The sequence below is a fragment of the Pristiophorus japonicus genome, chromosome 19 (genome assembly GCF_044704955.1).
Source record: "Pristiophorus japonicus isolate sPriJap1 chromosome 19, sPriJap1.hap1, whole genome shotgun sequence".
Lineage (NCBI taxonomy): Eukaryota > Metazoa > Chordata > Chondrichthyes > Pristiophoridae > Pristiophorus > Pristiophorus japonicus.
This window is the reverse complement of record NC_091995.1, coordinates 162,710-184,488: the sequence shown is the minus strand read 5'-3', so window position 1 is coordinate 184,488 and position 21,779 is coordinate 162,710. Positions and strand designations below refer to the sequence as shown.

General features: G+C 48.5%; 1 protein-coding gene across 1 annotated transcript in view; it reads right to left on the bottom strand.

The window, feature by feature from the left end:
- Window positions 1–1,315: 1,315 nt before the first annotated feature.
- The window catches only part of LOC139230605 (uncharacterized), a 92,501-nt gene continuing 72,037 nt past the window's right edge, over window positions 1,316–21,779 (bottom strand). The window contains exons 6-7 of the mRNA XM_070862424.1: window positions 3,677–4,734; window positions 1,316–1,324 (exon numbers count right to left, since the gene is read on the bottom strand). Coding sequence (XP_070718525.1) covers window positions 1,316–1,324; window positions 3,677–4,734 — 1,067 coding nt within the window. The remainder of the gene's footprint in view (window positions 1,325–3,676; window positions 4,735–21,779) is intronic.

The window sequence follows — 21,779 nt, the reverse complement described above, 5'->3', positions numbered from 1 at the left end:
CAAAGCATTGCTGGCTGAATCTATCCTATTGTTTAATGGCCCATTATGGAACTTGGGAAGTGGGGAATATCATGGAGTATTATTAAATATTTATTTGGGAATATTGGGGAGAAGGGTATAAGAAATAGGTACAGGAGTAGGCACATGGCCCCTCGAGCCTGCTCCGCCATTCAATAAGATCATGGCTGACTGATCATGGACTCAGCTCCACTTCCCTGCCCGCTCCCCATAACCCTCGACTCTCTCATCATTCAAAAGCATCTTTAATGCTTTTCAATAATGTTAAAGCATACAACTGAAACGATCAGCCAGTTATATATCATATAAACTGGTAAAGTGGCAGATACGGGTACAGCAATGATGTAACAGCAAAAGTTTGAAAAATAATAATTACCTCTTGATTTTCTTCTATCATTTTGGTTATCTTTTCTACAAAGAGAAAAAAAAAAACCATTCAGGACCGCAAGTAGTTTCAGCTTTAAATTCAACTAATGTTTTTTTTCCTACCCTGGCTTTTAGTGTCACTTAAACCGCTCTCTTCCCAAAGTGATTTAAGTGTAAAAGGTTGTCGCCATGCGATGATAAAATGTAACCAAAACAAGCAGTGAACTTTTCGGGAAGCAGAGTCTGGAATGGGGAGTTCTATTTTGCTCATTGCTTCCATTTCAAAGAAAACAGACTGGCCACATATCTTGTAATGCTTTTATAAATAAAAATGACAATCTTATGGACACCATCGAGCGTGAAGTCCCTTCTTGCTAGCTCGCTTCGATAACATGAACTGCAAGGAACACTTCAGCTCGGCTCCATTACAGACAGCCATTCCAGAGCCACCGGGGCCCCAGCATCGTTTCAAATCAACATTCTATAATGCTAGCATGGCTGGGAATGATTGGATTATCATCGTTCAGTATCTGTGCAAAATGGCACAGAAACCGGCGCATCGCAAATCTCAAGGTCAGCTTGTTTGAATATCTTGTTTGTGCTTACTGTGTACCATGCCTGGTGCACAAGGAATAGGAGCAGGAGTTGGCCATACGGCCCCTCGAGCCTGCTCCGCCATGCAATAAGATCATGGCTGATCCGATCATGGACTCACCTCCACTCCCCATAATCCTTTACTCACTTAACGCTCAAAAATCTGTCTATCCCCGCCTTAAATATATTCAATGACCCAGCCTCCACAGCTCTCTGGGGCAGAGAATTCCACAGATTTATAACCCTCAGAGACAAAATTCCTCCTCATCTCAGTTCTAAATGGGCGGCCCCTCATGTGCATGCCTACGTGGCCATTACACAGAATGTTTGCCTAGTCTCACAGCTCCTGGCACACAAAGCACACCTACAGTCAGAACTTTAACTCTTGCATTCTATTTAGTCACAGAGATTTTTTTTAATTAAATGCTTTCCTATCCTTGTTATGGTGTTAAGCAAAGTGGGTGGCAGTCAAAGAAGAATAAAACCATATATTGACCAGTTTGCCTCAACAGTAGTGAAGATATGAGAGCATTTTATTGCGAGACATCAGTGTTCAACTAAAGAATGTATAGACCATATATTGGGTAGGTCTTCATAGTTTTTAGATGGAAAAAGCCATCCATCACAAATCCATTGGACTTATTTGAGCAGTTAACCAAATCAGCAAAGCAAAGCGATACAACTTTGGACATAACTTACTTGGACATGCAGAAGTCATTGGACAAAGTTTCACATGCAAGTCTTTTGAAGGGAGATTTAGGATGGTGGAATAAATGGCAAACTGGCTCGGTTGGTCCAACACAGGTAAGGCAACAGAAAGCAGAAGCTGATAATTAATGGGAGATGCTGGCTCTGCTGCTGTTTATGCTGTTCATAAACATTCTGGGAGAGAGTATTTACAGAAGTTGAAGTCTGACAGATAGTATGAAGGGTTGTAAGGAAATAATGATCGATTGCTCCCATTGGTCACGAGAAGGCACCATTGTAAGATAACCACAAGAATTAAGGGAAGGTCAGGAAAAAGATCTTGAAGCATGGAAATTTACAGCACAGAAGGAGGCCATTTCGGCCCATCGTGTTCACACCGGCCGACAAAGAGCCACACGGCCCTTGGTCAGCAGACCTGAAAGTTACATATAAACCTATAAACAATGTCAGAGAGGTAAAGCGCATCCGGCCCAATCAGTCCGCCTCTCACAACTGCGATACCCCATGTATCGCAACATTTTACACTCCACCCCACCCGGAGCCATGCCATCTCCTGGGAGAGGCAAAAAAAACAGCTAAAAACCCAGGCCAATTGGGGCAACAAATCTGGGAAAATTCCTTTCCGACCCATCCAGGCGATCGACACTAGTCCAGGAGATCACCCTGGCCGTATTCGATTCCCTGCAGTACTTACCATTATACCTGTGCCGTCCAACAATAGGTCATCCAGTCTAATCCCCCTTACCAGCTCTAGGTCCGTAACCCTGCAGATTAGGATGTGGAATTGAGTGGGTACGATGTGGAATTCTCTGCCACAAATCATTGACGTAGCAGAGTCCATAAATTGTTTCAAAAAAGGATTCGACTGTTGGTTGAAAAAGAGGAATATTAAGGGGGAGCGAGCAATTGCATGAAAGGTGGTTTATGTGGAGAAAACACTTGAAGAGACTTTGATGGGCAAGTTGGCTGTTTCGGTATTGTAAGATTGTACGGGAGTGAAATCGGTTAACTTTAGCCGTGCGAAACTGTACTGCAGGGAATCGAATATTGGATACATATTTCAGGACAAACATAGATCTTCTACGCTGCTGGATCTCTGGGGATCCATGGATTTAATCTACGGAATGTAACTTGCCAACAATTCGATAGTATGGGTTGTAAAGTTTGATTAATAACCTCGTGTTGCACACAAACTTTCGAGCAGGCAGAGTTGAAACTTTGCAAAGTTTCACCTTATTGGAGGTTAGATATGTCACCTCTCTGGAAGGCCATGAACCCGAAACGCTAACTCTGTTTCTCTCTCTCTCCAAAGATGCTGCCTGACCTGCTGAGTGTTTGCAGCATTTTCTGTTTTGTACTAACGATTCCCCGCTTAATGCGCAAATATCACGGGGCACACAAATCTATAGACACGAGTTACAGAACGTACATTCGGCATAGAGTACTTGACAACGAACTTCCAGCATCTGCAGAGAGTGCTTCAGCTCTTCCTTCTACATGCCCTGAAAAGATTTGCAAATTATTTGTAGCATGCCTCTTGTACAACATCGCCATAGGGCAATAAGCACTTCAGATCTTTCAAACGAGAAAGGTTGCAACGATAATCACGAGATAATTTACTCCAGCTACACTTCCAATCTACAGCAACATACTGAGGACATATTCTAAACCATTCTAAACCAATGTGACTTGACGAGCAAACAGAGCATTTTAAAGCTCTGCATGTAAAAACCGGAAATATTAAGCCCTATCCGTCTATCAAGAATTCTAATACACGTGACAACTCTACTAAATAATGAACACAAGTCAAAGCTTTGTGAAAAATATAATTTTATTAAATAATGTGTGGTTACTATTTATATTTTATAGTCCACTTTTTCGTTCGTGAACTTTTTCGTGTGGGCAATAATGGTCTTTTTCTTAAAGTGGCGCGTTTAGTGGAGGAAGTACAGGCCCCAGCCCCACTGGGAGATGTGTTCCCATTAGTTACAGTGCTCGCATCCTCTGTGCTGCTGTACTGCGCGGAGCTTTGGCTCTCCACCACTTCCGTGAGGAGGCTGACGACAGAGTCTGCCTCCTCGCTGATCTGAGCTAAGCCCTCAAGCACTGTCGTGTGTACTTTCTGAAGGCTGGAATCTCCCTCGATGAGGCCGATGCGCACAGTATTCCTTATGTCCGACAGGCCCATGCAAAGGACATCCTGGATCTTGCCCAAGCCAGTCCGCACAGCGGTCAGGTGCTCTGCGATGCCACGCTCCAAGACATGCTGCAATCCCGTGAAGCCGGTCTGAATTTTGGATTCCAGATCCCCGACACCCAACTGCATGCTTCTGTGCACGGTGTGTAAATCAGTGTGGAAGGAGGCCTGTAGATCTGCCATGGCAGACTGTAGGTCTGTGAATAGGCCTCCAACAGCCGTATCTTCCGCCTCCAGCACCCCGGAGAGTTCATCGTGGAACATCAGGGCCAGAAGATCCTGCGATGCTGCGTTGACACCCCCAGCTGGTAGATGCCAACGCCTGCGTGGCCATCCAGATGTTCCAGCGAGGGCCGCAGTGATTGGGGTGGAGGTGGAAGGCTGTAACGGTTTGCCGTGTGTGATTACCGCGGGGCCAGTCCCCGCAGAGTGTCTGGCGGGGGTGGGTGCAGTGACAGCGGGTGTGTCGGCTGCAGTCAAAGTGCCAGCGGGCCTGGCGAGGGTAGGCGGCGTGGTTTCGGTGGGTGTGACGAGGGTGGTGGCACTGATGGCAAGGGTGGCAGTGGTGGGCGTGCTATCGGGCAGGGCAGGGGCGGTGGTGGGCGTGACACTGGCTGCAGGGGTGACCGAAGGTAAAGTGTCGGTGGAGGGTATGCTATTAATGCTGTTGGTCAGGCTGGTGACAGCAGAGGCGGGGGCAGTGTTGGTGGTAGGGTTGGCAGCAGCGGATCTTGTGGAGGCGGTGCCACTGGCAGAAGTAATCGGTTTGACAGTAGTGGCAGTGGAGGTGGTGATGGCAATCTCTCCTTGCTGTCTTGCAGGCTTCTGCTCCAACAGTAGACCTGGCTTTTCTGTATATAGATTAAAAAAATCTTTATGTACTGAGGTAATCATGGTTCACACATAATAAATTAGTGATTATTTATAATTACATTATGAAGGTATGACAGAATAGTTAATGTCTGACTGGACGAGGGATGTGGACTGGCATTAGGGGCATGGCAACTAATTTGTTAAGTGCATCATCTTTTTTAAAAATAAAAGCTCGAATCACCATAATGTGTAATTGTCCCATAAGTGCACTCCTCTAGATCCTTTAATTGATTCTAGTGTCAAGAGTTACACCAGCAACTCTGCAATGGTTGACACTAGCCAAAATTCATACTTTCCTAAACCCCACTCCCACCACCACAAATCCTGACTACCTCCCTTGCAACTTCCAGCTTTCGTCCAACAGCTCATCAAACTCTTGTGCTTTCATAGAGACATAGAAATGTACAGCGCAGAAGGAGGCCAGTTCGGCCCATCGTGTCCGCGCCGGCCGACAAAGAGCCGCACGGCCCTCGGTCAGCAGCCCTGAAGGTTACATATAAACCTATGAACAATGACGGAAAGGCAAAGAGCACCCAGCCCAACCAGTCCGCCTCACACCACTGTGACATCCCTTATACTGAAACATTCTACACTCCACCCCAACCGGAGCCATGTGATCTCCTGGGAGAGGCAAAAACCAGATAAAAACCCAGGCCAATTTAGGGAGAAAAAAACCTGGGAAAATTCCTCTCTGACTCATCCAGACGATCGACACTAGTCCAGGAGATCACCCTGGCCGTATTCTATTCCCTGCAGTACTTACCATCGAATCTGCACCGTCCAACAAAAGGTCATCCAGTCTAATCCCAATTACCAGCGCTAGGTCTGTAACCCTGCAGGTTACTGCACTTTAAGTGTCCATCCAACCATCTCATAAAAGTGTTGAGGGTTTCTGCATCCACCACTCTTCCAGGCAGTGAGTTCCAGATCCCCACAACCCTCTGCGTAGTAGTAGTTGTCATCAATCCCGTTGTGCCTTTGGTGGGTTACAGAGCAAGAGAAGGAACGGGGGGAGGGGGGGTTATGGCTGCTCAATCATTGAAGGATCACGAGTGGTGTGATGAGATTATTTGGAAGGGTCAATAAGGTTGCATTGCTGGTGTTGTGTATGCAACCCGAGGTAACTTGTATCATACCGCCACCAGAAGGCATACCTGTTGGAGTCCCAAGGGATCCCAGCATCCCTTGGGAGCACTGTATATAAGCCTCCCATGCTGTACCAACACTCTGGAGTTTGAATAAAGGAGCTAAGATCATACTTAGTCACAGTACTTCGTTACATTACTTTATTATGAGCATAACAATTGTCGACGAGATAACGAACAACCACACGAAAATGCAAAGAACTGTTGGTATCCTGGAGAAGTTCTCAGAAGGGGACGATTGGGAGGCCTTCGTGGAGAGACTCGACCAATACTTCGTGGCCAACGAGCTGGAAGGGGACGAGAACGCTGCCAAACGAAGGGCGATCCTCCTCACCGTCTGTGGGGCAACAACCTATGGCCTCATGAAGAATCTTCTAACTCCAGTGAAACCAACAACCAAATCGTATGAAGAACTGTGTACGCTGGTCCGGGAGCACCTCAATCCGAAGGAATGCGTTTTGATGGCAAGGTATCGATTCTACACGTGTCAATGGTCTGAAGGCCAGGAAGTGGTGAACTACGTTGCTGAACCAAGGCAGGACATTGCAAATTCAATGGATTTCTTGAGCAAATGCTAAGAGACTTCTTTGTGCTTGGCATTGGCCATGAGGTAATCCTTCGCAAACTACTGACTGTTGAAACACTGAACGATAGCCCAGGCATTTATATCCACCAGCGATAACACCAAACAAATTCCGCAGCATAAAGACATTTCGGCAAGTACTGTACACAAAGTAACGCTGTTTTCAGGCAGGAGTGCATATGGCAGAACATACACACCTGCAGCTGCACGACCTCAGATGACCCAGAGTCCGCCATCAAACGTTAATGCGAGGCAGTTAACACCTTGTTGGTGCTGCGGAGGTGATCATCGAGTCCATCAATGCCGCTTCAAACACTATGAGTGCAAAGGCTGTGGAACAATGAGACACCTCCAGCGAATGTGCAGACCAGCTGCAAACCCTGCAAACCACCACGTTGCAGAAGAGGATCGATCCATGGCAGATCAGGCTGAACTAGAGACTCGAACCGAGGAGGCAGAAGTGTACGGGGTACACACCTTCATCACGAAATGTCCACCGATCGTGCTAAAAGTTGAACTGGATGGAATTCCAGCATCCATGGAATTGGATACGGGTGTGAGTCAGTCTATCATGAGCAAAAAGGCCTTTGACAGGCTGTGGTGCAACAAGGCACACAGGCCCAAGCTGAGCCCCATTCACACCAAGCTGAGAACTTACACTAAAGAGCTGATCCCTGTAATTGGCAGCACAGCAGTAAAAGTCTCCTATGATGGAGCAGTAAATGAACTCCCACTATGGATAGTACCAGGAGATGGCCCCACACTGTTCGGCAGAAGCTGGCTGGGAAAAATCTGCTGGAACTGGGATGACATCCGAGCACTTTCGTCTGTCGACGACGCCTCATGTGCCCAGCTTCTGAGCAAGTTTCCGTCGTTGTTTGAGCCAGGCATTGGAAGTTTCTCGGAGGCGAAAGTGCAGATCCACTTGGTTCCTGGTACACGACCTATCCACCACAAGGCACGGGCAGTGCCATATCTGATGTGAGAGAAAGTGGAAATTGAGCTGGACAGGCTGCAGCGAGAGGACATCATCGCTCCGGTGGAGTTCAACGAGTGGGCTAGTCCGATTGTTCCAGTTCGCAAAGGCGACGGCACAGTCAGAATTTGTGGGGACTATAAAGTAACAATGAACTGTTTTTCACTACAGGACCAGGAGCCGCTACCCAAGGCAGACGACCTATTTACGACCCTGGCTGGAGGAAAGACGTTCACCAAGTTGAATCTGACCTTGGCCTACATGACGCAGGAGCTGGTGGAATCTTCGAAAGGCCTCACCTGCATCAATACGCACAAAGGTCTGTTCGTCTACAATAGATGCCTGTTTGTGATTCGATCGGCCGCAGCTATCTTTCAAAGGACCATGGAGAGCCTGCTAAAGTCAGTTCTGCGCACCGTGGTTTTCCAGGACGACACAGGTCGGGACACCATCGAACATTTGAAGAACCTGGAAGAGGTTCTAAATCGGCTAGATCGCGTGGGACTCAGGTTGAAATGCTCTAAGTGTGTTTTCTTGGCGCCAGAGGTTGAGTTCTTCGGGAGAAGAATTGTGGCAGATGGCATCAGACCCACCAACGCCAAGACGGAGGCCATCAAGGATGCGCCGAGACCACAGAACGTGATGGAGCTGTGGTTGTTCCTGGGACTCCTCAACTACTTCGGTAGGAGATGACTGGGTATGGGGGAAATCACAATAGGCTGCTTTTGAGAAAACCAGAAATTTGTTATTGTTATATATGTGGACTTGTATTTATTCTGTACAGCCACCAGAGGGCTCATCCCCTGGAGTCCCAAGCGATCCCCTTAATCCCTTGGGAGCACTGGTATTTAAGGAGGCTTCACAGGTTGGAGAGGCACTCAGGAGACCTGCAATAAGAGACTAAGGTCACACTTCACTTTGAGCTCACAGTGTTCAGTCTGACTCTTTCTCCATACTCAACAACAGGCGACGAGATACAGATAGCGAACCCAAAGATGTAGAGAACAGTGGGCGTCCTGAAGAAATTCTCGGAGGGAGACTTTTGTGGAGCGACTCGACCAATACTTCGTGGCCAACGAGCTAGATGTGGAAGAGAGCGCTGCCAAACGAAGGGTGATCCTCCTCACCGTCTGTGGGGCACCAACGTACGGCCTCATGAAGAACCTGCTCACTCCAGCGAAACTCACGGAGAAATCATACGACGATTTGTGCACACTGTTCCGAGAGTATTTGAACCTGAAGGAAAGCGTTCTGATGGTGAGGCACCGGTTCTACACCTACAAAAGATCTGATGGCCAGGAAGTGGCGAGTTATGTCACCGAGCTAAGGCGCCTTGCAGGACATTGCGAATTTGAAGGACATTTGGAGCACATGCTCAAAGACTTTTTCGGACTTGGCATTGGCCACGAAACCATACTTCACAAACTTTTGACTGTAGAGACCCCAACCTTGAGGAAGGCCATAGCGATAGCCCAGGCGTTCATTGCCACCAGTGACAATACGAAGCAAATCTCTCAGCACACAAGTGCTGCTACAAGTACTGTGAACAAAGTGATGTTGTTTTCGAATCGTAACGTACAGGGCAGGTCACACATACCTGCAGCTACACGTTCACAGATGTCTGAGTCCACCATCAAGGGTGATGAATGCAAGGCCATTAACACCTTGTTGGCACTGCGGGGGTGATCATTGTTTCCATTTATGCCGATTCAAAGAGTACGTTTACAAGGGCTGTGGAACAATGGGACACCTCCAACGAGTGTGCAGACAAGCTGCAAAGCCTGTTAAACCTGTAAACCACCATGTTGCAGAGGAGGACAGATCCACAGAGGATCACTACAAACCAGAGCCTCAGACTGAGGACACAGAGGTACATGGGGTGCACACATTCACCACGAATTGTACCCCGATAATGCTGAATGTTGAACTAAATGGACTCCAGGTGTCAATGGAGCTGGACACAGGCGCAATCATGGGGAAAAAGACTTTCGAAAGGTTGTGGTACAACAAGGCCTCAAGGCCAGTCTTAACTCCAGTTCGCACGAGACTAAGAACTTATACAAAAGAACTGATTCCTGTAATCGGCAGTGCTACCGTAAAGGTCTCCTACGATGGAGCGGTGCACAAGCTACCACTCTGGGTGGTACCGGGCGATGGTCCCACGCTGCTCGGCAGGAGCTGGCTGGGAAAGATACGCTGGAACTGGGACAACGTCCGAGCACTATCGCCCGCTGACAACACTTTGTGTGCCCAGTTCTTAAACAAATTTCCTTCACTGGTCGAACCAGGCATCGGGAAATTCCAAGGAGCAAAAGTGCAGATCCACCTAATTACAGGAGCGCAACCCATCCATCACAAGGCGAGAGCAGTACTGTACATGATGAGAGAAAGGGTAGAGATTGAGCTAGACCGGCTGCAACGAGAGGGCATCATTTCCCCGATCGAGTTCAGCGAGTGGGCCAATCCTATTGTCCCAGTCCTGAAAGGAGACGGCACCGTCAGAATCTGTGGCGGTTACAAAGTAACTATCAATCGTTTCTCCCTGCAGGACCAATACCCACTACCAAAGGCCGATGACCTCTTTGCAACGCTGGCGGGAGGAAAGACATTCACGAAGCTGGATCTGACTTCAGCCTACATGACGCAGGAACTGGAGGAATCATCAGAGGCCCTCACCTGCATCAACACGCACAAAGGTTATAACAGATGCCAATTTGGAATCTGATCAGCGGTGGCGATATTCCAGAGAAACATGGAAAGTTTACTGAAGTCGGTCCCGCACACCGTGGTCTTCCAGGACGACATCTTGGTCACAGGTCGGAACACAGTCGAGCATCTGCAGAACCTGGAGGAGGTTATTAGTCGACTCAGGGGGGGGCTCAGGTTAAAATGCTCGAAGTGCGATTTCCTGGTGCCTGAAGTGGAGTTCCTGGGAAGGAGGATTGAGGCGGACGACATCAGACCCACTAATGAGAAGACGGAGGCAATCGAGAACGCACCGAGGCCACAGAACGTGATGGAGCTGCGGTCGTTTCTGGGACTCTTGAACTATTTTGGTAACTTCTTCCCGGGTCTCAGCACACTGCTAGAACCGTTACATGTCTTACTACGAAAAGGGGGTGAATGGGTTTGGGGCAAAAGCCAAGAAAATGCCTTTGTAAAAGCAAGAAAATTGTTATGCGCAAACAAATTGCTTGTGTTGTATGACCCATGTAAGCGTTTGGTACCAGCATGTGATGCGTCGTCATATGGCATCAGGTGTGTATTGCAACAAGCTAATGATTTTGAGAAACTGCAACCGGTTGCTTATGCATCCAGTAGTCTGTCTAAGGCTGAGAGAGCCTACAGCATGATTGAAAAAGAAGCGTTGGAGTGTGTCTATGGAGTAAAGAGAATGCATCAATACCTGTTTGGGCTAAAATTTGAATTGATAACTGACCATAAGCCACTTATATCCCTATTTTCCGAGAGTAAAGGGATAAATACCAACGCATTGGTCCGCATCCAGAGATGGGCGCTCACGTTGTCCGCATACAACTACGCCATCCGCCACAGGCCAGGCACAGAAAACTGCGTCGATGGTCTCAGTAGGCTGCCATTGCCCACCACGGGGATGGAAACGGTCTAGCCCGCAGATCTAGCCATGGTTATGGAAGCATTTGAGAGTGAGCAATCACCCGTCACTGCCCGGCAGATCAAAACCTGGACAAGCCAGGACCCCTTATTATCTCTAGTCAAAAGCTGTGTGCTTCACGGGAGCTGGTCCAGTGTCCCAGTGGAAATGCAGGAAGAGATAAAGCTGTTCCAACGGCACAAAGATGAAATGTCTATACAGGCAGACTGCCTTCTGTGGGGCAATCGAGTAGTGGTCCCCAAGAAGGGCAGAGACACCTTCATCAATGACCTCCACAGTACCCACCCAGGCATCGTAATGATGAAAGCGATAGCCAGATACCACGTGTGGTGGCCCGGTATCGATGCGGACTTAAGAGTCCTGCGTTCACAGATGTAATACATGCTCGCAATTAAACAATGTACCCAGGGAGGCGCCACTAAGTTTATGGTCTTGGCCCTCCAAACCGTGGTCTAGGGTACACGTCGACTATGCTGGCCCGTTCTTGGGTAAAATGTTCCTTGTGGTTGTAGTCACGTACTCCAAGTGGATTGAATGCGAGATAATGTCGGCTAGCACGTCCGCTGCCACTACTGAAAGCCTGGTGAGCGACAACGGGCCATGTTTTACCAGTGTTGAGTTCAAAGAATTCATGACCCGTAACGGGATCAAACATGTCACATCTGCCCTGTTTAAACCAGCGTCCAATAGTCAGGCAGAGAGAGCAGTGCAAACCATCAAGCAAGGCTTGAAGAGGGTAACTGAAGGCTCACTGCAGACTCGCCTATCCCGAGTCCTGCTTAGCTACCGCATGAGACCACACTCACTCACTGGGATCCCACCTGCTGAACTGCTCATGAAAAGAGCACTTAAGACAAGGCTCTCGTTAGTTGGCCCTGATCTACATGAACAGGTAGAGAGCAGGCGGCTTCAACAAAGTGCATACCATGATAGCGCAAATGTGTCACGCGAGATTGAAATCATTGATCGTGTATTTGTATTAAATTATGGACAAGGTGCCAAGTGGCTTCCCGGCACTGTCGTGGACAAGGAATGGAGCAGGGTGTTTCGGGCAAACTTTCAAGTGGACTCATTCACCAGAAACACTTGGACTAAATCAAACTCAGGTTCACGGACTATCCTGAGAAACCCACCTTGGACCCTACCTTTTTTGATCCCCCAACATACACACCAGTGGCAACCGGCACCACGGTTGACCACGAAGCAGAACCCATCACCCACAGCAGCCCAGCAGGGCTCACCACACCAGGCAGCCCAGCAAGGGCCCAACAAATGATTCAACAATACCAGCTTTCACACCGAGACGGCGAACCAGGGCAAGAAGGGCCCCAGATCGACTCACATTGTAAATAGTTACACTATTGACTTTGCGGGGGAATGTTGTTATATATGTGGACTTGTATTTACTCTATACAGCCACCAGAGGGCTCATCCCCTGGAGTCCCAAGGGATCCCATAATCCCTTGGGAGCACAGATATTTAAGGAGGCTTCGCAGGATGGAGAGGCACTCTGGAGACTAAGGTCACTCTTCACTTTGAGCTCACAGTGTTCAGTCTGACTCTTTCTCCATACTCAACAGTTATGTTCCAACAAACTTCTTGTTTTGTATAATCCATGTAAACGTTTAGTGCTAACTTGCGATGCATCTTCGTACAGGGTTGGGTGTGTGTTACAACAAGCTAACGAATTGGGAGTATTGCAACCGGTCGCATATGCGTCCAGGAGTTTGTCCAAGGCCGAAAGGGCCGAAAGCATGATTGAAAAAAAAGCTCTGGCATGCATTTACGGGGTGACAAAAAGATCTCCCTGCTCCTATATGCAAATCCTCTAGCTATGAAGACTAACATGTAATTTGCCTTCTTCACCGCCTGCTGTACCTGCATGCCAACTTGAATGATTGCTCCCGGACCAGCATACACAATTCTTCATAGGATTCGGTTGTTGGTTTTACTGGGGCTAGAAGATTCTTCATGAGGCCATAGGTTGTTGCTCCACAGATGGTCAGGAGGATCGCCCTTCCTTTGGCAGTGTTCTTGTCCCCTTCCAGCTCGTTGGCCAAGGAGTATTGGTCGAGTCTCTCCACGAAGGCCTCCCAATCGTTCCCTTCTGAGAACTTCTCCAGGATACGAACTGTTTTTTTGCATTTTTGCGTGATTGTTCATTATCTCGTCGTCAATTGTTACGCTCATAATAAAGGATGAAATTGAGTACTGTAAGCAATGAGTAAGTGTGACCTTAGCTCCTTTAATTAGACTCCAGAGTGCAGGTACCTCGTTGGTGGCCTGCTTATATACTGTGCTCCCAAGGGATGCTGGGATCCCTTGGGACTCCAACAGGTAGGACCTCTGGTGGTGGTGTGATACAGATTGTCAAGGGTTAAATACATAACAGAGATCACCTCTCATTCTTCCAAACTCTCGAGAATATAGGCCCAATATACTCAATCTCTCCCCGGAGGACAATCCTCTCATCCCAGGAATCAATCTAGTGAACCTTCGCTGCACCGCCTCTAAGACAAGTATATCCTTCCTCCGATCAGGAGACCAGAACTTTGCAATCCTGCCTCGCTATATAAAAACTTGGGATTCCTGTATCTTAGGATCCAATGCTATTTTCCAATGGCTGCAACTGGCTATATTACCACTGCTACAATGTATGAAGATTGACCAGTTCATTTGTATCTTAAGATGACTGCTTTACAATAAAAGCACTGTTATGTTGACTGGCCAGGTTACTGCATCTGTAAAACGTGAGAATACTGGCGCTACACTTCAGCAGTAAGTCGGTAATATTGAGAAATAGAACCATTAGCCTCTCCCATCCAGCAAACCAGGTAAAATCTGGAAGGAAGTGAAATAACCACAGGTAAAACCTCCAGAAGGGACTCCACCTCGAAAGGTGAACAAGGTCATTAAGTATATTCAAGAGCGAGATCAATAGGTTTTTGGGCACTAGGGGAATCGCGGGATATGGGGATAGGGCAGGAGAGTGGAGTTGAGGTTGAAGATCAGCCATTATCTTATTGAATGACGGAGCAGGCTCGAGGGGCCGTATGGCCGACATACTCCTGCTCCTATTTCTTATGTTGTCATTTACCTTATTCCATTCTGGTCAGTCACATTCCATGAATGACATTCCCAACAGCACTGGAACCAACAGGTTTCATATGGTTTAAATGTCTTAGAATCACAGGCCCTGATATTGGTGGCCTTATGGCCCACTGCTGTCGAGTATTGTTGCCGTTTTCCTCTCTCACTCCCAGTTTTCACTTGGGCTGGAGCGGGCAGGAGGAGAGTACTGCTGGGAACCGCCTGCTGACGTCCTCTGGCGGCCAAGCAGCGTAAGTGGCCCCCCTCCCGCTGAGCTGCCAGATTGGTGCGGGCCGGAGTCAGCACCAGCAGGGAGAAGGACCGCTGTGTGGAGGCTGGTCTGTCCCCGACGGCAGGTATGAAGACATGAAAGAAAATGTTAGTGAACATCTTAAAAACATTCTTTTTTTTTTTACAGTGACATACCTGGATGAGGTCCCCTGAAGGTGTTCCGGTGGATTTTTTTGGTAATGTTTTTGTAATTCTCAGGGCCCGCTGCCACCCAGATTGATGCTTAAGCCATTATTTTGCTGCCAGGCGGTGCCGTCATCTCTTTTAAAGGAATCTTTCAGGCAAAGTACTGCCCGGTCTCTCTGCAACCATCGGCGGTCCTTTGGATGGCAAATGGGCAGGCCTTGCAGCTCATGAAAACCGGGGCCATAGAATCAGAGGCAGCGGGCAGGAGCTCGCAATCTCGGCGGTAAATGAGCTTGCTGCCCAAGTGCCGCCGAGGACTGAATCGGGCCCGGGGGGGTGGGGGGGTAAAAAATATTATCAAAAAAAACTACTGGAACAGCTTCAGGGGACCTCATCCAGGTAAGTCGCTGTAAAAAAAGAATGTTTTTAAGATGTTCACTAACATTTTCTTTCATGTCTTCATACCTGCTGTCGGGGACAGACCAGCCTCCACACAGCGGTCCTTCCCCCTGCTGGTGCTGACTCCGGCCCGCACCAATCTGGCAGCTCAGCAGGAGGGGGGCCACTCACTAAATATATTCAAAAAGGAGTTAGATGAAGTCCTTACTACTCGGGGGATCAAGGGGTATGGCGAGAAAGCAGGAATGGGGTACTGAAGTTGCATGTTCAGCCATGAACTCATTGAATGGCGGTGCAGGCTAGAAGGGCCGAATGGCCTACTCCTGCACCTATTTTCTATGTTTCTATACGCTTTAATGAAAGACCTGCTGGCACCCAAGAAACCAGCAAGCAAGTCGTTTGAGGAGTTGAGCACACTGGTGAGAGACCACCTGAAGCCAGCGAGCAGCCTACACATGGCCAGACACAGGTTCTACAACTACAGACGCTGTGTGGGCCAAAGCATACCCGACTTCGTGGCGGAACTTCGGAGGCTGGCTAGTACATGTGAGTTCCCCGATGAACTAAGGAGAGAAGTACTGAGAGACTTTTTTATTGAAGGAATAGGCCACGCAGGCATATTCCGAAAGCTTATAGAGCCTACGAACTTGACTCTCGAGGCAGCAGCACTGGTTGCACAGACATTCTTGGCAGCCGAAGAAGAAACGAGGCTGATCTATACTTCGGGTACAACAACCAATGAGGCATCGGAACAAGGTGTTCACATTGTAAAACAAACCACTACCCCCACACACAGACAAAGGCAGGAGAGAAGGCCTTCAACAGCAGACAGTGACGCCAGAAGCCATCAAAATCAAGGGCCACATGAACGGCCAATCACATCTCATCAACCCACAATGCGAGCAATCAACAACAGATTGAGAGAAGCTCAAGGGAGATCAGCCAGACGCAGCTCATCCTTCGGAAACAATGGAAACGGTCTGTGTTGGAGATGTGGGGGAAGGCACTCAACCAGGGTGTGTCAATTTCAGCATGCCGTTTGCAGAAACTGCAACTACACAGGGCATCTGGCTCACATGTGCAGAAAAACAGCAGCTCGGCTGGTATACGAATCGGAAGGGTCGGAAAGCGGACCAGAAGACGATTGGAACAGTGCACGGGATGCCGAGGTACAGCGGGTTAACACGATCAATGGCCACTGTTCTTACACCAAGACTCCTCCAATTATGGTGAGGGTTCTACTCAACAGAATACCTGTCAACATGGAACTGGACACGGGGGCCAGTCAATCCCTCATGAGCGTTCAACAATTTGAACAGCTGTGGCCGCACAAAAGCAACAGACCAAAACTCACAAAGATCGACACCAAACTAAGGACCTATACTAAAGAAATCATCCCAGTCCTTGGCAGCGACATGCTCTCAGTCACACACAAAGGGATGGCGCACTGACTTTCCCTGTGGATTGTCCCCGGGGATCTCCCAGCCCTGTTGGGGAGAAGCTGGCTGGCAGAACTTAATTGGAAATGGGATGATGTTCACGCCATGTCGTCAGAGGAACGGACCTCCTGTTCAACAGTTCTAAGCCATTTTGAACATCTCTTTCAACCAGGTGTGGGCACCTTCAAAGGGGCTAAAGTTAGAATCTACATCACACAGAATGCCAGACCAGTCCATCACAAGGCTAGAGCTGTGCCTTATGTGATGAGGGAAAAGATTGAAAACGAACTGGACCGGCTTCTGCGGGAAGGCATAATTTCTCCCGTGGAATTCAGCGACTGGGCAAGTCCCATCGTCCCCGTCATGAAGCCTGATGGATCCGTGCGAATCTGTGGGGATTACAAGTCTACCATAAACAGAGTCTCCCTACAGGACCAATACCCGCTGCCCAGAGCGGAGGACCTATTGCCACGTTGGCTGGAGGAAAACTTTTCTCGAAACGTGACCTCACATCTGCGTATATGACGCAAGAACTGACCGAAGAGTCTAAGCTACTCACCACCATCAACACACATCGAGGCCTGTTTGTGTACAATCGATGCCCATTCGGCATCAGGTCGGCAGCTGCTATATTCCAGCGCAACATGGAGAGATGGAAAGTCTGCTCAAGTCCATCCCGGGGACAGTTGTATTTCAAGATGACATACTCATCACGGGCAGGGACACCGACTCTCATCTCCGCAATCTTGAGGAAGTACTAAGTCGATTGGATCGGATAGGCCTAAGAGTTAAGAAATCCAAGTGTCTGTTTCTCGCGCCCAAGGTTGAATTTTTGGGCAGAAGGATTGTCGCTGATGGAATCCGCCCAACCGAATCCAAAACAGAAGCGATTCGCCTGGCACCCAGGCCCCGGAATGTCTCGGAACTGCGCGCCTTTCTCGGGCTACTCAATTACTTTGGGAACTTTATGCAGAACTTGAGCACGCTGCTGGAGCCTCTCCACGTGCTACTCAGAAAGGGGTGCAATTGGTTTTGGGGGGACGCCCAAGAACGCGCCTTCAATAAGGCACTCAACCTTCTATGTTCCATGAGTGTTTTAGCCTTTTTTGACCCAGGTAAAAAGTTAGTCCTTACGTGTGATGCATCAGTGTACGGGGTCGGATGCGTTTTACAGCACGTTAATGATGCAGGTAAATTGCAGCCCGTTGCTTATGCCTCCAGGTCAATTTCGTGGGCGGAGCGCGGGTACGGTATGGTTGAGAAGGAGGCGCTCGCATGCGTGTACGGTGTCAAAAAGATGCACCAATACCTTTTCGGGGCCAAGTTAGCGTTAGAAACTGACCACAAATCCCTCACGTCCCTGCTATCCGAGTGCAAGGCAATCAACGCCAACACCTCGGCGCGCATTCAGCGGTGGACACTCATGCTGGCGGCTTACGACTACACGATAAGGCACAGACAACTGTGCCGACGCACTTAGCAGGCTACCCCTGGTGACCACAGAAGGGTCCGACGAACAGGACTCTGAGATGGTCATGGCAATCAATGCCTTTGAATCCACAGGTTCGCCCATGACGGCTCGCCAAATCAGAGCCTGGACGACCAGCGACCCCACGATATCTCTAGTTAAAAGATGCGTTTTAACCGGTGACTGGACAGAGGTTCATGCATGAACTCTCACTACAGGCAGACTGCCTGATGTGGGGCAGCCGAGTAGTTATGCCCTTACGAGGCAGGGAGGTGTTTGTCCGGGAGGTCCATCGCGAGCACCCGGGGATCGTCTTTATGAAGGCCATTGCCAGATCTCATGTCTGGTGGCCTGGCATTGATGCGGACTTGGAGCTCTGCGTCCGTCGGTGCACCATTTGTGCCCAACTCAGTAATGCCCCCAGGGAGGCCCCCCTGAGCCCCTGGTCCTGGCCCACCAAACCGTGGTCGCGGGTGCATGTAGACTATGCGGGCCCATTCATGGGCAATATGTTCCTCGTAGTTGTTGATGCATTTTCAAAATGGATCGAGTGCACCATTTTAAACTCGAGCACCACCTCCACCACTGTGGAGAGCCTTAGAACCATGTTTGCAATGCACGGCATTCCTGACATATTGGTCAGTGATAATGGTCCGTGCTTCACCAGCGCAGAATTTCACGATTTTATAGTTGACCACGGTATAAATCACGTTAAGGCGGCACCTTTCAAGCCGGCCTCCAATGGCCAGGCAGAGCGAGCAGTGCAAATCATTAAACAAGGCATGCTCAGAATCCAAGGTCCCACACTGCAGAGCCGCCTGTCACGACTGCTGCTGGCATACAGATCTCGTCCGCATTCGTTGACTGGGGTTCCCCCGCGCAACTATTGATGAAACGAACCTTAAAGACCAGACTCTTGTTAATCCTCCCAGACATGCATGAAATTGTTGAGGCTAAGCGTCAAAAGCTAACTGAGTAACATGACCGAAATTCGAGGGGGAGGTGGAATGAGATAGGGGACAAAGTGTTTGTGCTAAACTATGGCTGGGGTCCCAAATGGCTTGCAGGGACAGTAACAGACAAGAAAGGAAACAGGCTACTGGTTGTACAAATGGACAATGGTCGAACCTGCCGGAGGCCTGTAGACCAAGTAAAAAGTAGATTCACTGATAACACTGAAGAACCAGAGGCAGACTACAATGTGGAACTCACACCACACCTGGTGGACAGACAGGTGGAACAACCTGAGGAAAGGGCAGTCTCAACAGACAGCCCAGGCGAGATATCAGCAATCACACTGAACGAAACAGACAGCCCAGGCGAGATACCAGCAATCACACTGAATGAAAAACAGGCACCAAGGCAAACAACTGAACCACAACTAAGACGCTCCACGTGAGAGCGCAGACCACCTGAGAGACTGAATCTATAAAGGCAATAAGACTTGGGGGAGGGTAATGTCATGTATCTCACATTACTGTATATAACTGTATCTCACCATGCTATACATGACTATAACTGGATATGACCTGTAACAAGAAGCATACCTTACCACCAGGGGTGCACTTGCAGGAGACACTCCATACCTGTCCCACTGAGGTATATGAAGGGAGGTCTCAGGCAAGTGCAGCACTGGAGAGCTGGAATTAAAGGTGCAGGTCCTGAGTGACCCTGACTTCAGCAGGTGTCTTGTGTAAGTCAGTACATGAGAGTCAGGACTTAACAGCAGGAGTCGGCCATTTGGCCCCTCGAGCCTGCTCCGCCAATCAATAAGATCATGGCTGATCTGATCTTGGGCTCAGCTCTGCTCCCCATAACACTTGTCTCCCTTGTAGTTCAATAAACTGTCTATCTCCACCTTAAAAATATTCAATGACCCAGCCTCCACAGCTCTCTGGGGCAGAGAATTCCAGAATAAGGGGCCGCCCATTTAAAACTGAGATGAGGAGGGTTGTAAATCTGTGGCCTACCCCTGCTCCTATTTCTTATGTTCTTATGTTCTAACAATGCTTTACATTGCTAACCTACATTCTCTCATACCCATATATTCCTTATATCCTGTTACAGTCCTTATATTCCTCACATTCTCTTCAAGTACACAGTCTCAAATTCCTCTCATTCCCTTCAATTATTTTACATTCTCTTACATGATTTTACATACCTTATATTGTCTTTCATTCCTTACATTCCTCACATCTTTCCTTATATTCACTGATATTTCTTACATTCTCTTACAAAACAAAATACAAGGCCTCCATTTCAACAAAATGCAACCCCTCCATACAGCAGAAGACCAGCCTATCATCAAAACGCAACAACTCCATGCAACCAAAACCCATCTGCTTCACTAATGTCCTTCAGAGAAGGAAATCTGCTGCCCTTACCCGGTCTGGCCTATATGTGACTCCAGACTCACAGCAATGTGTTTGACTCTTAACTGACCTCTGAAATGGCCCAGCGACACACTCAGTTGTCAAGGCGGCGGCTCACCAGCACCTTCTCAGTGGTAAATAGGGATGGGCAACAAAGGATGGTCTTGCTGGTGAATTAAAAAATACGAGACCTCCATACACACAAAACACGAGAGAGCCGAAATTCAGCCTCCCGGTAAGGCCTGTTACCGCCGGCGGTGTCGAATGGCCGCCAATTTGTCGTCGAATGGCTGCCGCTCGCAAAATTCTCCCCGGTGGTTTTTCTGGCGGTTCCCACACTGCTGCCAAACTCTCCTAAGTAGGTCTGCGAGCTGTGGCGTTTCCACCCCCGGCGTGGGCAATGGTAAATGGCTCAAAGCACCGGCACAATTCTCGGTGCCAGATCCATGATGAATGGCATAATCATAGGCAGATAATGTCAGCGCCACCTCTGGATGTGGGACGACGCGTTGGTATTGATACCTCTATGCTCTGAAAACAAAGATATGAGCAGCTTGTGATCGTTTCAAGCTCGAAATGAAGCCCTAACAGATACTGGTGTATCTTTTTAACCCCATATACGCAGGCTAAAGCTTCCTTCTCTACCATGCCGTGGGCTCTTTCCGTTTTAGACATGCTTCTCAATGGGTACACAACGGGTTGTAGTTTGCCTGGTTCATTGGATTGTTGGAGCATGCAACCAACCCCATGTGGTGAAGCGTCACAGGCCAATACTAAACGCTTGCACGGGTCATAATGTACCAGCAATTTGCTGGAACAAAACAGATTTCTAGCCTTCTCGAAGGCCCTGTCTTGCGATACCCCCAAACCCAATTGTCGCCTTTTCTTAGCAGCATGTGCAGTGGCTCTAATAATGTGCTCATTTTAGGTAAGAAATTACCAAAGTAGTTGAGAAGACCAAGGAACGAACGCAGCTCCGTCACATTCTGGGGTCTGGGTGCATTTTTGATGACCTCTGTTTTTGAGTCCATAGGCCTGATGCTGTCTGCAGCAATCTTCCTTCCTAGGAATTCGACTTCCAGTGCCATAAAGACTCACTTTGAACGTTTCATCCTGAGCCCCACTTTGTCCAGATGATGTAGAACCTCTTCCAGGTTGTGTAGGTGTTTGGCAGTGTCACGACCTGTGACTAGAATGTCGTCTTGGAACACCATGGTTCTGGGGATGGACTTCAGTAAACTCTCCGTGTTTCTCTGAAATATGGCTGCAGCAGAGCGAATTCCCAAAGGACACCTGTTGTAAATGAACAGCCCTTTATGCGTATTGATGCACGTAAGTTTCTTCGACGATTCGACAAGCTCCTGTGTCATATAGGCTGACATCAGATCCAATTTGGTGAATGACTTCCCCCGGCTAGCGTTGCAAACAGGTCATTAGCCTTTGGTAATGGGTACTGATCCTGTTTCGAAACTCGGTTGATCGTAACCTTGTAGTCTCCAC